The 17,666-nt window shown below is 45.7% G+C and overlaps 1 protein-coding gene across 10 annotated transcripts in view; it reads right to left on the reverse strand.

The window, feature by feature from the left end:
• The window catches only part of FRYL (FRY like transcription coactivator), a 245,094-nt gene that overhangs the window by 79,933 nt on the left and 147,495 nt on the right, over window positions 1-17,666 (reverse strand). For 9 of the 10 annotated variants that reach the window (XM_064149248.1, XM_064149243.1, XM_064149250.1 and 6 more), the window contains 10 exons: window positions 16,059-16,327; window positions 13,968-14,163; window positions 10,759-10,883; window positions 9,225-9,282; window positions 7,998-8,089; window positions 5,446-5,618; window positions 3,245-3,405; window positions 1,990-2,100; window positions 459-613; window positions 126-225 (listed from right to left, as the gene is read on the reverse strand). In XM_064149248.1, coding sequence (XP_064005318.1) covers window positions 126-225; window positions 459-613; window positions 1,990-2,100; window positions 3,245-3,405; window positions 5,446-5,618; window positions 7,998-8,089; window positions 9,225-9,282; window positions 10,759-10,883; window positions 13,968-14,163; window positions 16,059-16,327 — 1,440 coding nt within the window. The remainder of the gene's footprint in view (window positions 1-125; window positions 226-458; window positions 614-1,989; window positions 2,101-3,244; window positions 3,406-5,445; window positions 5,619-7,997; window positions 8,090-9,224; window positions 9,283-10,758; window positions 10,884-13,967; window positions 14,164-16,058; window positions 16,328-17,666) is intronic. The other variant, XM_064149246.1, reaches the window with a different exon arrangement.

Raw genomic sequence — 17,666 nt, forward strand, 5'->3', positions numbered from 1 at the left:
TCTATCCACTGGATTTAAGTTCTGAAAGGACAATCAGTCAATAACAGAGTGGGGTTTTTAAATGCACATGCTAAATAAATCTCATTTAAAAGGAATAAAAATACCTCCAGTATTAGCTTACAAACCTGTAATAGTTGCATAGCAACTTCATAGATGGCCCTGGCAGAATCAGCTGCTTTAAACAGTATCAGATTCAAGAGGGTCACTGTATCACACTGGTAATCCCTAGGGGGGGAAAAGAAATGTGTTAAATCAGTGAGCTTCCATTTGGCTTTTGAGAATTGGAATTCACTGAACTTTAATTTCCAAGGACATGGGATGGGATAACGCAACACTTGGAAAAGCTTCTTTAGCAACACAGACATGCAAACAGGAATGAGCTTTTCTCTTTGGGAAGAAGGAAAATCCCTACCCACGTGGAAGAGGGAAGTTTAAAGTGTTGAGCAATGCTGCTGTACCTGTTTTGGAACACGTTGGCTATGGCTTTAAAGCAGCCAGCTGCTACCCGCTTGGAGCCTGTGTAACACCGGTCCACGGCCCAGTACATGAGGTTACTCTGGTCAGGGTTGAGCTCCAAGAGCAGCATGACTGCCTCACAGCCTAGCTGGTGAACCTGTATCCCAGGAAAGCACAAATATGACTTATAAACACAGCCAAAAAACACCAAAAAGAGACTCAGTTACAAAAATGGCCTAAGATAGGGAATGAGATATTCAAAAAGAAGAAAAACCCAACTGCAATACACAAGATTTGTTCCATCTAACACCAAGGAGACCACTGCTTAAAATAACATCTAATTCTACCAAAGTGTTTCATGTTCAACTTCCACAATCAGCAATTATTCAAGTAAACTACTAGATCACTCCACTGGTTCTTTTTCCCCCTAAGTTTCAAGGCTACTTTGAGCTGCTGCTATTTTCAGAGCTCTTGATGCAAGCTGAACGCTGGCCTGAAGGCATCAGATACATAAATGCACTTAGTGCAACACATGCAGGAATAGATCTGTGGGGTTATCTATCCAGTGGGATAGCTATCCAGTGGGATAGCTCTGTGTGCACACTTGTGTGGGCTCTTGAACCAAAGTAGTCCACTGGAGTTCTATCTTTATGATTGAGTCCAAGTATTAGGGTACTGGAGACCCTGTCTTTTAAATCTAAAGCTCGTCTTAGATGTAATGCTTGGCATCAGGTGTAAAGCTTGGTCTTAAGATGTAAAGCTTAGCCTTAGATGTAAAGCTTAGCATTAGGTGTAAAGCTTGGCATCAGATGTAAAGCTTGGCATCAGATGTAAAGCTTGGCCTTAGATGTAAAGCTCAACCTTAGATGTAAAGCTCAGCCTTAGATTTAAAGCTTGGTCTTTGTAACTGCAGGACCCTCAACGGACTCTACATATTTAAACTCCTCTTAGGAGTTTAAATATCTTCAATAGTTAAATGCTGAATAGTCAAGTTGTGCCAGGGTAGGTATAGGCTGGATATTAGGAAGAAGTTCTTCACAGAGAGAGTGATTTCCCATTGGAATGGGCTGCCCAGGGAGGTGGTGGAGGCACCGTCCCTGGGGGTCTTCAAGCAAAGCCTGGATGAGGCACTTAGTGCCATGGTCTAGTTGATTGGTTAGGGCTGGGTGCTAGGTTGGACTGGATGAGCTTGGAGGTCTCTTCCAACCTGGTTGATTCTATGATTCTATGATTCTATGAGTTAAGTATCTTCAATGTAACAAGCAGATGTTTATTATCACAACTTAACTTAGCTGGTTAGTTTAGACACACTCCTTTCCCTCTCTGCTTCTGTTTCACCTGTTCACAGACTGTGACTAAGGACTGCCTTCCTCACCAGGGGGAACGCAGATACCAAGGAGAGTGTACAAAGAAGCAGTGCTTTGATCTTATGCTACTCTAAAGCACCTAGGCCAATCTGATCACAAAAACTCACTAAAGCACATGCTGAAGGCACCAAGAGTTGCAAACCAGCGTTGGCATTGCCTGTGTTACCTTTTTGTCTTGTGAATCCAAAATATTGTCCAGCCACTTGTACAAATAACCATCAGATGAGAGCCCGACGTTATCTGCAACAGGGCCACAACACAGTACAGCAGACATAGCCTTCAGAAAGTAATTGAAAAACACTACATTTTAATAACTCAGGTACAGAGAGTGGCAAAACAGCAGACAACTAACTTCTGTTCAGCGAAGGGAGGAAGAGTGTAAGGCTACCAAAAAGCTCTTTTGACACCGTGCTCATTCTCACTGTTGAAATGGTGACACAGGTCAGAGTTGGATTGATACTCTACTTTTACATGCAAGCCTCTCTTAAGGAGAGTTGTGGACTGGAGTCACAGGCAGTGGACGTTTAGCAGTGATAGAATGAGGGAGAAAGGATTGAAGCTCAAGGAGGCCAGATTTAGACTGAAGATTAGGAAGAAATTCTTTACAGTGAGGGTGGTGAGACACTGGAACAGGTTGCCCATGGGTGTGCTCTCCCTGGAGCTGCTCAAGGCCAGGTTGGACATGGTCATGAGCAACCAGGACTAGTGGAAAGTGTCCCTGCCAATGCCAAGGGGGCTGGAACCAGATGAAGTTCAAGATCCATTCCAACCCAACCCACTCTATGAATCTATGAATTGATGAATTTGCACCAACTCATAGTGAGGGTGGTGAGACACTGGAACAGGTAACCCAGGGAAGCTGCTACCTGGAGGTGTTCAGGGCCAGGTTGGACAGGGCCTTGAGCAACCAGGTGTAGTGGAAAGTGTCCCTGCCTATGCCAAGGGGGACTGAAACAGGATGAACTTCAAGATCTTCTCCAACCCAATCCATTCTATGAATCTATGAATTGATGAATTTGCACCAACTCATAGTGAGGGTGGTGAGACACTGGAACAGGTTACCCAAGGGAAGCTGCTACCTGGAGGTGTTCAAGGCCAGGTTGGACAGGGCCTTGAGCAACCAGGTCTAGTGGAAGGTGTCCCTGTCTATGGTGGGGGGGGTTGGAACTGGGTGATCTTTGAGGTCCCTTTCAACACAAACCATTCTATGATTTTAAGTAATTCCTGCTGTAGTTTACAGCATGGAATAAAAGCCAAAGTGTCAGAAACACACAACACAGGCAGAAGAGAGGAAAAAACCTAAGTCATGAATGGCAGCGAGGATGTGAACAGAACATCCAAAAAAGACCAGTTATGAAATCAGTATTACAGCAAAAGCAACACAAGAGTCTATTTCCACAACTGAAAAAGTGCTGAAATACCTTTAATGCACAGTATTGGTGTCTGTTTATCCTCATGTTCCTATCACTGTATCTGTCCAGAGGAGTAAACATGATACTGAAAGGACCTGCCCAGTGACTGAACAACATGAACAGACTGTGGCGTAGACTCTGCTGTGGAAAGACACTTCTTCTCTGGTGGACTGTGACACAAAGAAATCACACAGTTAGGCACAATCATCTTGGCAGGCTTTATTTTAGAGTACCTAAACCAGAAACAGACCCAAACCATTCATAAAACTCTATCACAGGAGGGATATGGATGTGCTGGAAGGTGTCCAGAGCAGGGCTGTGAGGATGCTCACAGGGCTGGAGCTGCTGTGCTCTGAGGACAGACTGAAAGAGTTGGGGCTGTGCAGGCTGGAGAAGAGGAGGCTCCCAGGGGACCTTCTTGTAGCCTTCCAATATCTTAAGGGGGCTACAAGAAAGCTGGGGAGGAACTTTTGAGTCTGTCAGGGAGTGACAGGACTGGGGGGAATGGAGCAAAGCTGGAGGTGGGGAGATTCAGCCTGGCCATGAGGAGGAATTTGTTCATCATGAGAGTGGTGAGAGGCTGGAATGGGTTGCCCAGGGAGGTGGTTGAGGCCCCATGACTTTTGAGGGTGTCAGGGAGTGATAGGACTGGGGAGAATAGAATAAAGCTAGAGATGGGGAGGTCTGGATGTTAGGAAGAAGTTCTTCAGCATTAGGGTGGTGAGAGGCTGGAATGGGCTGCCCAGGGAGGTGGTTGAGGCCCCATGGCTGGAGGTGTTTGAGGCCAGGCTGGCTGAGGCTGTGGGCAGCCTGCTCTAGGGTAGGGTGTCCCTGCCCATGACAGGGGGTTGGAACTAGATGATCCTTGTGGTCCCTTCCAACCCTGACTGCTTCTATGACTCTGATTCTATGACTAAGGTGAAGCAATGTTACTCATACAAGCTGCAGACCTTCCAATCCTAACTGCTTCTATGATTCTCTATAAAAGAACTAACATCACTTTACAGACACATTTCCACACTGTCACAGCTGGATGTAGGTTCTCTGCTGGCCTGCTCAATGCCACCAGTGAACAACATGTCTCTTGAATGCCCTGTGACAGGTGCCTTGGCCTCTATACCTCACATTATCTGCACACACACTGCAAGATTCTTACTTAATCTGTCAAATAAAGAGGTTTGGGCTGGTCCTAGGACAGCAGAGCAGCTAACCACACTGTCCTTCAGCTTTTTCCATGTAATATTAGCATTGGTTTGGAAAAGAACTGTCTGTGCATGAATTAATGTCTCTCATGTTCCTACGCCTGGAGTGTATTATCTTCTTGGCATGATTGGGGGACTCAGGTTTCTGGGAGGGCTGTTGTGCTTCTGTATTACTTTTTAACTTGCATATTTCTGTCTGTAGCTGTAGATATTGTAACTATCTGCTTGTATATTATGGCCAGGTGGCCAAGAGAGCCAATGGCATCCTGGCCTGCATCAGGAACAGTGTGGCCAGCAGGACAAGGGAGGTTATTCTTCCCCTGTACTCAGCACTGCTCAGGCCACACCTTGAGTGCTGTGTCCAGTTCTGGGCCCCTCAATTCAAGAAGGATGTTGAGGTGCTGGAACATGTCCAGAGAAGGGCAACGAAGCTGGTGAGGGGCCTGGAGCACAAATCCTATGAGGAGAGGCTGAGGGAGCTGGGCCTGTTTAGCCTGGAGAAGAGGAGGCTCAGGGGGGATCTTATTACTGTCTACAACTACCTGAAGGGGCATTGTAGCCAGGTGGGGGGTGGCCTCTTCTCCCAGGCAACCAGCAATAGAACAAGGGGACACAGTCTCAAGTTGTGCCAGGGTAGGTATAGGCTGGATGTTAGGAAGAAGTTCTTCACAGAGAGAGTGATTGGCATTGGAATGGGCTGCCCAGGGAGGTGGTGGAGGCACCGTCCCTGGGGGTCTTCAAGAAAAGCCTGGCTGAGGCACTTAGTGCCATGGTCTGGTTGACTGGATAGGGCTGGGGGATAGGTTGGACTGGATGAGCTTGGAGGTCTCTTCCAACCTGCCTGATTCTATGATTCTATGCTAAGCTGTACATATAAAGCATCATTCAACTTTCCAGAGCAGCTGAGTCTACTCTGAGTGATCTTCTTAAGCGTGAGGGGGCAGGGAACACCAAAACCATCCCGACCTTAAATCCATTCACCACAGTCCTCAAAGCATTTTTCCATACCTGGAACATTTTGAATGATATTTGCCACCAAGGCACTAAAATGGCATCTGATATCTTTCAATGTATCCGAATCCTTCTCGTTTTCTGCTTCCAGGAGTTGCCTCGTTAGGTCGACATACTCCAGTAAAGTGTTGTTGAGGGAATGTGTTTCATTATCAAGGCCACCACTTGCACTTGAAAAGAAAGCAGGATGAATTAGTAATATGTTAAACACATACAATGACTTTTGAAACTTGAATGAAGACTTTAACCCCACCCCATCACTGTAGATTTTTAATCACAAGCCACTTCTTCACCCCTCTTCTATTTGGGTGTGAAATAAAAGGCTCTAAGGAAAGCTACTCATTTCCAAGCCTTGTTATCACCACTCACTCATCCCTCCAGAGAATTAGTTCTTATATAGGGGGAAAAGTGTTTTAAAAACTAACAAAATCCCTCCCCAAACAACCTTCTACTTCCACCCCTCCAACACCCATGGGATTTGTAAAGCAGCAAAAATAATTACAGTTAGGAAGGTGTGGAGAGAAGGGCAGCAAGGCTGGGGAGGGGCCTGGAGCAGAGCCCTGTGAGGAGAGGCTGAGGGAGCTGGGGGTGTGCAGCCTGCAGCAGAGGAGGCTCAGAGCAGAGCTCATTGCTGTCTGCAGCTGCCTGCAGGGAGGCTGTAGCCAGGTGGGGTTGGACTCTTTTGCCAGGCAGCCAGCAACAGAACAAGGGACACAGAATCAGGTTGTGCCAGGGCAGGTCTAGGCTGGATGTGAGGAGGAAGTTCCTGGCAGAGAGAGTGATTGGCATTGGAATGGGCTGCCCAGGGAGGTGGTGGAGTCACTGTCCCTGGAGGTGTTGAAGCCAAGCCTGGCTGGGGCACTTAGTGCCATGGTCTGGTTGGTTGGGCAGGGCTGGGTGCTAGGTTGGACTGGCTGAGCTTGGAGCTCTCTTCCAACCTGCTTGATTCTGTGATTCTATGAACTACTTGACCACAGACATCTCTGTTATACATTGACCTTTGGGAGTCACTCAGGACGTTCACTGCTTCATGACATGCTACTGATTAACAGCAGATGAAAGCAATTTATTCCCTTTATAGCTTCATTTCATTACACTTCTCTTGTGAGGAGTGAGCTAGTGCCAGCCTCCCTCTCTCATTTTGGGTTGTTCACACCGGAACCTACTGACTACAACTAGGGGAGGAGAGGTCAATGCCAGAACCCCTTCCCAAGCCTGGTTCCTGAGCTGATACCTATGGAAGTTATTTATCATTCCCCATCTTAATTGTTTTAGCACTTGACTAGACATTTGTACTGAACTAAATGAGGAGATTAATGCCTGCATGTGAGTCAAACCTGCCCTTCTTTGCCAAACAAGGGTTAGAAGGGTGACTCCTCTCCTCTAGGCTCCCTCTTCCCATTTGTACAGAAGACAGCTAAAAAGCACAGCAAAGGCAAGGTGAAGAGGACTGTGGTAATCCTTATTCCTTGCTAACTTCTACCACAGAGTCAGACTGAGAAAAAAAGCTGACAGAGTTCCAGGCTGCAGCCTGTGGTTAGGAGGTATTTTACACAGGCTAATTAAACAGCAGTGATGATTTTAATGGCTGCACTCTGGAAATCAGAAGCTAAACAGAAGAAAGGCATTTCAGCAATGCTGCTGAGGCAGCATTCTGCAACATACTGCAGCAGCTTGCTTCAAGATTGACAATTTCACACTCATTTTACTGCCATAGTGGACAAACAAGTGTTGAAGCATCATTGGCTTGCAGAAGGGGAGAAGCTGACCCAACCACCTCCTAGCCTGCTTGTTCCCACACAACTCCACCTGCACAGAAAACAATTTCTAAGAGGCTTGTAAAAGAAATGCCAGGATATTAAGTCTCCTTTCAAAGTGTCTCTGCACAAGTAGGGTAAACTGAGGAAAAAACCTAATCCAGATAACATTTCACCTCCCTCAAGAACTAAAAGGTGCACTACTACTAAGTAGCAACCTTCTCTGCATAGGACCAGCATCAGGAGTCCAGGTGAGGAACAACTCCAGATTGATAGTAAAATAGCTGCAGCTTGCATTCTCTGATCTGCACAACTGCTGTGATCTTTAAGCACACCCAAACAAGAAGGAACATGACAGCTGCTCAAAGCAGTGTCCCAGGGAATAGCAACATTTGAAGAGGAATTTCTTCACAGAGAGAGAGATTTGCCATTGGAATGGGCTGCCCAGGGAGGAGGTGGTGTCGTTGTCCCTGGAGGTGCTCAAGAAAGGCCTGGATGAGGCACTTAGTGCCATGGTCTAGTTGACTGGATAGGGCTGGGTGCTAGGTTGGACTGGATGAGCTTGGAGATTTCTTCTAACTGGTTGATTCTGTGATTTTAACAGACCAAAGTGCATGAGGGAGGGATTAGAAAGCCAGCAAAAGTCCCAGTTTTACAAAGCCACCTCTGTTTATTTAGTGGTATACTAAAACCCACTCAAGAATTTTGCAAGCTTGTTCTAGTGGGTCATAGGAGTATTAATGAGTCAATTCAGGAGCACACAGCCCATGCTCTCCCCAGTGCTGCCCCTACCTGTGACTAATGACACCAGCATCTGCCAACAGCTCAAATATTCGTACTAGCTGTACTCGTAAAATATCTCGACGCCTGCGCCGCTTCATGTTCTAGGCAACAGAGAAAACACAACATCAGAGGAAGCAGAGGGAAAACTCAGCATCAAGCCACTGTGGAATGCAAAAGCATTACTGTATCTCTACTAAAACTGACATCAGTTACTAGGAGTGACAAGCTTTTAAGATGAGTTATCAAAACTGCTAAGCAAGGAGGGTGGAACAGATTGCTCGGAGAGGTGGTAGCTGCTCCGTCCTTGGAAACGTTCAAGGTCAGTTTGGAGGAGGCTCTGAGCAAGCAGTTGAAGGCTCTGATTCAGTTGAAGATGTCTCTGCTCACAGCAGGGGGTTGTACTAGATGACATTCATAAATCCCTTCCAACCCAAACTATGCCACGATTTGCATTCAAGACTGACAAAACACCCTAAAGCCCAGCACCCTTTTGTGAAACAGCAAAGCTCCTCCCCATCATCTGTCTTTAATTACAAGTGGGTTGCTAATAAGAGCAGCAGTTACCATGAAAAACACTGAATAATCATCTCTGAGTCTGTGTTTGCAGAGATTGCTGCTTCTATGAATACCCACTGAGAGCTCTAATCTTGCTGTAAATATGTTCAGTCAGAGCAGTCGGTCCAGTGAGCTGACAAGCATCAAAGACACCCTAAAATCCAGCACAGCTGGTAAAGGGCAGAACTCAATTCTGTGTCTTAGGTTCTTCTTCATCATGGACAGGTTACTGATGATCTAAGTAAGTAACACCTGTGGAAAACTGTGCTTAGGTACAAGGAACTCAAAGAATTCAAACGTTGTGGTAATCTTTATCTGAGTAGGGCTGAATAGGACTGAATAGGGCTGGGTGCTAGGTTGGACTGGATGAGCTTGGAGGTCTCTTCCAACTTGCTTGATTCTGTGATCACATGGAATGAAACCTCTTTGGTACAGGAATAGTATCACAGTATCATAGTATCACCAAGGTTGGAAGAGACCTCATAGACCATCAAGTCCAACCTGAATAATACAGAGCTTGGCCTCCTGACATAAACATCTCACAATCATTTAAAAGAGGAAGATTTCATCTTCTTATCTGGTACACTGACAGGTTTTAGGTGCAGAAAGTAAAGACCATAACTAACATGAGAAGAGAGTTCAAACAGTGCACTGGATATAGTGGAAACAACAGCTCATTACCTCTGGCCTTCTTTCAAGTGCTTCTTTAATTATAGGATGTAATTCTTCTATCAGATCCCTGAATGAAAATAAAATCATTCAAAAGGTGAAACAAAAAACCCCAAACATCAGCATCTCAGCTGAAAGAAGCTTCACAGCAATTGATGTTGCAACAGAAGTCAGAACACCCTGAAGTTTTCTTTCTTTACCCTGTAGCCATCTGAAATAAATCAGCCTTTAAAAGAGATGTTTCCTAGAAAGAGATTTCTTCCTAAATTCAAGACAGGTTACCAAATGGTGTCTTGATAAATAGCACTGCATTTGCATTCACTTAGTATTGGGGCATATTTCTACCACAGATCATTTTGTTTTCCTCCTGGGGGCTTAACAAAAGGTGTAAGTAGATATTATTAGGGGGAATGAAATCTGCTCTTATCAGAACAGAGTTGTAACTGAATCTCTTTTTTTCAGCTTGATCCAAAGACATCTTTTTACAACACAGTTATCATGCAATTCCTAGCACAGAACAAGGTTTGTGGCAAGGAGAGCTTAGTAGCTCTTAGAAGAGTGGTTATAATTAACATTTCACATGGTAATAGGCCATGCAGGCTGTTCTTTCATATAAGGGCAGCCCTGCAAGAAGTGGCCTCCAAGAAAGCTGGGGAGGGACTTCTTAGGTTGTCAGGTAGTGATAGAGCTGGGGGGAGTGGAAGAAAGCTAGAAATGGGGAGATTCAGACTGGATGTTAGGAGGAAGTTCTTCTCTATGAGGGTGGTGAGAACCTAGAACAGGTTGCCCAGGGAGGTGGTGGAAGCCTCATCCCTGGAGGTGTTTAAGGCCAGGCTGGATGAGGCTCTGGGCAGCCTGATCTAGTGTGAGGTGTCCCTGCCCATGGCAGGGAGGTTAGAACTGGATGATCCTTGTAAGTCTCTTCCAACCCTGACTGATTCTATGATTCATATCAACAAAAGGCAACTCTTTATTGTTTCAGCTAACTTCTTGTTCTTTATGCAGACATGAATCATAGAATCATACAATCAGCCAGGGTTGGAAAGGACCACAAGGAGCAGCCAGTTCCAACCCCCCTGCCATGCCCAGGGACACCCTACCCTAGAGCAGGCTGCCCACAGCCTCAGCCAGCCTGGCCTTAAACACCTCCAGCCATGGGGCTTCAACCACCTCCCTGGGCAACCCATTCCAGCCTCTCACCACCCTCAGGCTGAACAACTTCCTCCTCACATCCAGTCTGAACCTCCCCACCTCCAGCTTTGCTCCATTCCCCCTAGTCCTGTCACTGCCTGATTGCCTCAGAAGTCCCTCTCCAGCTTTTTTGGAGCCCCTTCAGATCCTGGAAGGCCACAAGAAGCTCATGTGGGAGTCTCCTCCAAGGAGGACCTCTACATCACAGTATCCCACCCTCTAACAATCTCTCTCACACCACTAAATGCCAGCAAAGACAACGGTAGAGATGGCACAGCTGTGTTGAAACTCCTAAAAGAGGAAAGCAAAGCTGCTTTTCTGAGCTCTCATTCCCCAGATGAAACACAACAGTTACCTAAAAGCTCCTGGGTTGGTCCTGCCAAGTCCCAGCACCAGGGATTCTGTAATTTCCATGCTCTCAGAGCGCATCATGGGAACTATGTGCTTAAACAGGGAGGATGGGGATGGAATGCCAATGATCTGAGAAGAAAATCACAGTAAAATAGCATCAAGCAGTTATCAAACAATCAATCTGGGAGTCATAAATACATCTGCTGGGATTTCACACTCTTCTCACACCCCTCAGTGACTCATAATGATAAAAAATAAGACAGTTTTTGATCCTTGATGTGAAAAAATGCTTTCTGAAATAGTACAGTAGAACTAAATACTTCTCTGGTCGTTGGGCAATTGAGTTTTCATTGTCAGATGACAAAGAATGCCTCAATGCAGCAGAGTTGCTTTGACTGTTTAGTGAATCTGCCCTCCTCAGAGACAAGAAGCAGACTTCTGGTGTACTGCTCTTTAGGCTCCACTGCAGCTCTCTCAAAGAGGGCAGTTTCAGTCTACAGTTTCACAGATTCAGGAAAGGGATTTCATAGAATCATAGAATCAAGCAGGTTGGAAGAGAGCTCCAAGCTCAGCCAGGCCAACCTAGCACCCAGCCCTGCCCAACCAACCAGACCATGGCACTAAGTGCCCCAGCCAGGCTTGGCTTCAACACCTCCAGCCACAGCCACTCCACCACCTCCCTGGGCAGCCCATTCCAATGCCAATCACTCAGCCCAACCCCACCTGGCCACAGTCTCCCTGCAGGCAGCTGCAGGCAGCAATGAGCTCTGCCCTGAGCCTCCTCTGCTGCAGGCTGCACACCCCCAGCTCCCTCAGCCTCTCCTCACAGGGCTCTGCTCCAGGCCCCTCCCCAGCCTTGCTGCCCTTCTCTCCACACCTTCCAGCACCTCAACAGCTCTCTTCATTTCAGGAGCCCACAACTGGACACAGCAATCCAGGGGTGGCCTGAGCAGTGCTGAGCACAGGGGCACAAGAACCTCCCTTGTCCTGCTGCCCACACTGCTCCTGAGCCAGCCCAAGATGCCATTGGCTCTGCTGCCCACCTGGGCACTGCTGCCTCAGCTTCAGCTACCAGCACCCCCAGGTCCCTTTCTTCCTGTCTGCTCTCAGCCACTCTGTCCCCAGCCTGTAGTGTTTCTTGGGGTTGTTGTGGCCAAAGTGTAGAAACCTGCACTTGGCTTTGTTCAGTCTCATCCCATTGGCCTCTGCCCACCCATCCAGTCTGTCCAGGCTGCACTTTCCACAAGTTAACTTTACCTCTACTATACCTTCTGCAGGAAACTCAAAAGGAGAGACCCAAAAATTAGCAAATAAAAAGCAAAACAAAATAGGAGGAAGTTCCTGGCAGAGAGAGTGATTGGCATTGGAATGGGCTGCCCAGGGAGGTGGTGGAGTGGCCGTGGCTGGAGGTGTTGCAGCCAAGCCTGGCTGGGGCACTTAGTGCCATGGTCTGGTTGGTTGGGCAGGGCTGGGTGCTAGGTTGGGCTGGCTGAGCTTGGAGCTCTCTTCCAACCTGCTTGGTTCTATGACTCTATGAAATCTGCAAGTGATGTGAAGCAAGGCAGGCAAAAAAAACCTCTGTGGGTGGGAAAAATGTCACAAGTTACATCATGCCTGCCCAGGTCACTGCTTTAGTTCCTTGAAGCGTGCTAGTTTGAAGCTAGCTAGAAGGTTTTGGTGAGAAGAACTAGCTTACAGGCTGTGAAAGGAAAACAAGGGTGATGTCTACTTCCCTCATAGCCCTGCTGAGATGTGTAGGAACAAGAAATATAAACATAGATAACCTCTCTCACTTGGGCTGCTGCTGGGGAACTGGCTGAGCTGCATCTTACTCTCTAACCTCACCCTCCATTTTGCACTAATCCATTTTGCTACCTAAGCCCCTGGCTGAACCTCTAATTTTTGCCTTGGGACTGGGGTAAGGTGGAGAGGGGTAGCGAGGAAGGTGAAGGGGAGGTTGAGAGCCACTCCTGGGGACTCAGGTTTCTGGGAGGGCTGTTGTGTTTCTGTATCACCTTTTACCTTGCCTATTTCTGTCTATAACTGTATAGACTGTAAATATCTGCTTGTATATTGTGCTGCTGTAAATAAATAGCTTCATTTATATTCCCAGAGCCGGCTGAGTCTAGTCTGGGTGATTTCTAAAGTGGGGGGGGGGGCAGGGAACATCCAAGCTGAAGCTGAGGCAGCAGTGTGCCCAGGTGGCCAAGAGAGCCAATGGCATCCTGGCCTGCATCAGGAACAGTGTGGCCAGTAGGACAAGGGAGGTTATTCTTCCCCTGTACTCAGCACTGCTCAGGCCACACCTTGAGTGCTGTGTCCAGTTTTGGGCCCCTCAATTCAAGAAAGATGTTGAGGTGCTGGAACATGTCCAGAGAAGGGCAACGAAGCTGGTGAGGGGCCTGGAGCACAAATCCTATGAGGAGAGGTTGAGGGAGCTGGGCCTGTTTAGCCTGGAGAAGAGGAGGCTCAGGGTGATCTTATTACTGTCTACAACTACCTGAAAGGGACATTGTAGCCAGGTGGGGGGTGGCCTCTTCTCCCAGGCAACCAGCAATAGAACAAGGGGACACAGTCTCAAGTTGTGCCAGGGTAGGTATAGGCTGGATGTTAGGAAGAAGTTCTTCACAGATAGAGTGATTGGCATTGGAATGGGCTGCCCAGGGAGGTGGTGGAAGCACCGTCCCTGGGGGTCTTCAAGCAAAGCCTGGATGAGGCACTTAGTGCCATGGTCTGGTTGACTGGATAGGGCTGGGTGCTAGGTTGGACTGGATGAGCTTGGAGGTCTCTTCCAACCTGCTTGATTCTATGATTCTATGATTCTATGATTCTATGATTCTATGAAGTGAGTGGCTATCTTCCTAGAATGGCAAACAAACTCCCCCCCTCAGTGGTAAACAAAACATTTTCTCCTTAGCATAGCTAAGACTCAGAGATTGGGTTAATATTTTTATGCCTTGAAAAAGCACAAGCAAGAGAAGCCTCTGCAATGTGGGCTAGGACAAGAGAACTGAAACGCTCCCCTAACCAAAGCAAAGACAACTGTAAACTGAAAGGCTCCCCTAAACAAAGGCAAGCCAATGGTGTGCTAAAACATACATGCAGGCTAATTACACCAGTTTGTAAGAATTGTGACAGTTACTATGAGCCTCAGAGGTTTCCACTGACAAAAAGATGTAGCCTTATTTTACAGCCAGTATTAGAAGCACCTACTCTTGAATCAATGCTATAACCACTGTCAGGAGTAGACGCCAGCGTCTCAGGAGGGGAGCATCTCACAGAGCCTGTGGAGGTGGAGGAATTTGAAGAAGATGCTGCACTGCAGCAAAGAATCAGGTAGTTTCTCCAGAGCCCAATATAGGAGTCACTGCTCGTAGTAGTATTCACTTTCTTTGCATTGATAGGGCTGCTAGAGGGAGAAGAAGAAAAGAACAAACCAAAAAGCAGATCAGTAAATAAAACTTACCAGGTTTCACTTTGCTTTTCTCCTGAGAGTAAATAATGTTTACCAGGTCTCACTTTGCTTTTCTCCTGTGAGTAAATAATGTTTACCAGGTCTCACTTTGCTTTTCTCCTGAGAGTAAATAATGTTTACCAGGTTTTGCTTTGGTTTGCTACTAATAGTAAATAAAATTTACCAGGTTTCACTTTGCTTTTCTCCTGAGAGTAAATAATGTTTACCAGGTCTCACTTTACTTTTCTCCTGAGAGTAAATGAAGTTTAACCAGGTTTTGCTATGTTTTGCTACTAATAGTAAATAAAGCTTACCAGGTTTCCCTTTGGTTTTCTCTTGATAGTAAATAAAGTTTCCCAGGTTTCACTTTGGTTTTCTCCTGAGAGTAAACAAAGTTTACCAGGTTTTCCTGTGGTTTGCTACTAATAGTAAATAAAGCTTACCAGGTTTCACTTTGCTTTTCTCCTGAGAGTAAATGAAGTTTAACCAGGTTTTGCTTTGGTTTTCTATTAATAGTAAACAAAGCTTACCAGGTTTTACTTTGCTTTTCTCCTGAGAGTAAATGAAGTTTAACCAGGTTTTGCTTTGGTTTGCTATTAATAGTAAGTAAAGCTTACCAGGTTTTACTTTGCTTTTCTCCTGAGAGTAAATAATGTTTACCAGGTTTCACTTTGCTTTTCTCCTGAGAGTAAATGAAGTTTAACCAGGTTTTGCTATGTTTTGCTACTAATAGTAAATAAAGCTTACCAGGTTTCCCTTTGGTTTTCTCTTGATAGTAAATAAAGTTTCCCAGGTTTCACTTTGGTTTTCTCCTGAGAGTAAACAAAGTTTACCAGGTTTTGCTGTGGTTTGCTACTAATAGTAAATAAAGCTTACCAGGTTTCACTTTGGTTTTCTCTTGATAGTAAATAAAGTTTCCCAAGTTTCACTTTGTTTTTCTCCTGAGAGTAAATGAAGTTTAACCAGGTTTTGCTTTGGTTTGCTACTAATAGTAAATAAAGCTTACCAGGTTTTACTTTGCTTTTCTCCTGAGAGTAAATTAAGTTTACCAGGTTTTGCTTTGGTTTGCTACTAATAGTAAATAAAGTTTACCAGGTTTCACTTTGCTTTTCTCCTGAGAGTAAACAAGGTTTACCAGTTTTCACTTTGTTTTGCTACTAATAGGAAATAAAGCTTACCAGGTTTCCCTTTGGTTTTCTCTTGATAGTAAATAAAATTTACCAGGTTTCACTTTGCTTTTCTCCTGAGAGTAAATGAAGTTTACCAGGTTTTGCTTTGGCTTGCTACTAACAGTAAATAAAGCTTACCAGGTTTTACTTTGATTTTCTCCTGAGAGTAAATAAAGTTTACCATGTTTTGCTACTAATAGTAAATAAAGCTTAGCAGGTTTCACTTTGCTTTTCTCCTGAGAGTAAATAAAATTTACCAGGTTTTACTTTGCTTTTCTCCTGAGAGTAAATAAAGCTTACCAGGTTTCACTTGGGTTTTTGCCTGATAGTAAATACAGTTTACCAAGCTGCATTTTGTTTTGCTACTCAATTGATTTTTCAGTTGTCTATGTGCCATTGCTTCCAAACTGTTGACATGGTAAACTCTTTAAACTATTGCTTAGAGTAAACTGTTGCTCAGACTAGAGCTGTACATCAGCAAGACCTCTTCATAGCCCAATCTGTGGAAACAGATGGCTGAGGGAATGAATGAATTCATCTTTACAGCAGGTAACTTTCTATTGTTCCATGAAGCTGAGTGAATGGCACAGTCCAGATGTCACCCCACTGAAACAGAATGATGGCAAATCTTGAAAGAGCATCCCAGATAATAAATTCTATTTACTTCAGACATGCACTTACTTTATATCCACTTGTGGAGACAGCAGTTGGAGCCTAGTATAAGCAAAGGTCCAAGCATAGCTTACAGCTGTTGGGCAGTGTTTTGGGAGATTTTCCTGCTTCATAAAACTTGAGAGGCTTATAATCCATGGATCCTGGCCTTGAGTCACATGTGCAAATATCCATATATGTGATGGGCTGACCACATCAAACTGGTGGCTGATTGGTGAGGAATTCCAGTCAGCCAGAGTTTGCAGATCGATTGAACTGGGACAGTACAGTAAAGTAGTCTGTGGGCAGAGAGAAACGAGGCAAGATTTAACATCCACATCTACTGAGTAACAACCTCCTCACTGCTAAACAGCTAAGAAAGCAGCAGTGTTAGAACCACATCTGGAATAGATAAAACACAGGACTTAGCTTACAGAATTTTTTGTAACAGAAGTTTCTGAAGCAGACAGGTTTAGGAACATCATAAAGTCAGAGAATGTCTTAGGTTGGAAGGGATCATAGAATCAAGCAGGTTGGAAGAGAGCTCCAAGCTCAGACAGGCCAACCTAGCACCCAGCCCTGCCCAACCAACCAGACCATGGCACTAAGTGCCCCAGCCAGGCTTGGCTTCAACACCTCCAGGCATGGTGACTCCACCACCTCTCTGGGCAGCCCATTCCAATGCCAATCACTCTCTCTGCCAGGAGCTTCCTCCTAACAGCCAGCCTAGACCTGCCCTGGCACAGCTTCACACTGTGTCCCCTTGTTTTGTTGCTGGTTGCCTGGCAGAAGAGCCCAACCCCCACCTGGCTACAGCCTCCCTTCAGGTAGTTGTAGACAGCAATGAGCTCTGCTCTGAGCCTCCTCTGCTGCAGACTGCACACCCCCAGCTCTCTCAGCCTCTCCTCATAGGTTTTGTGTTCCAGGCCCCTCAAAGACCATCTATTCCAACCTCCCTGCCATAGGCAGGGATGCCTCTGACAAGACTCAGCTGCTCAAGGCCTCATCCAATCTGGCCTTGTAATATAAATTATATAAACAAATAAATATATATACACACATATATAAATAGACACAAAATATTCATATATTTTTACTTATATATATATATATATATATAAATAAAATTATCATCTCAGTGACATAAATAGTAGGCAATAGTAGAAAAAGGCTCTTTCACTCATCACAAATTCATTCACAGGATCACAGGATGCCAGGGGTTGGAAAAGACCTAAAGACATCATCGAGTCCAACCTCAAAGACTCATCTCCAGCAGCATCTTCTTGCCACCATGGACTCCATGATGTGTTTAGGTCCCTTCCAACTGCCCTGCCAGAGCAGGACCACACAATCTAGCTCAAGTCACACAGGAACACAGCCAGACAGGCCTGGAAAGGCTCCACAGAAGGAGACTGCACAACCTCTCTGGGCAGCCTGTGCCAGGGCTCTGGGACCCTTACAGTCAAGAGGTTCCCCTTGTGTTGAGTTGGAACCTCCTCTGTTGCAGCTTCCATCCATTGCTCCTTGTCCTATCCCAGGGAGCAGTGAGCAGAGCCTGTGCCCCACTCCTGACCCCCAGCCCTTAGATGTTTATAAACATTTATCAGATCCCCTCTCAGTCTTCTCCAGACTAAGCAG

Source organism: Pogoniulus pusillus, chromosome 9, assembly GCF_015220805.1.
Source record: "Pogoniulus pusillus isolate bPogPus1 chromosome 9, bPogPus1.pri, whole genome shotgun sequence".
Taxonomy (NCBI): Eukaryota; Metazoa; Chordata; class Aves; order Piciformes; family Lybiidae; genus Pogoniulus; species Pogoniulus pusillus.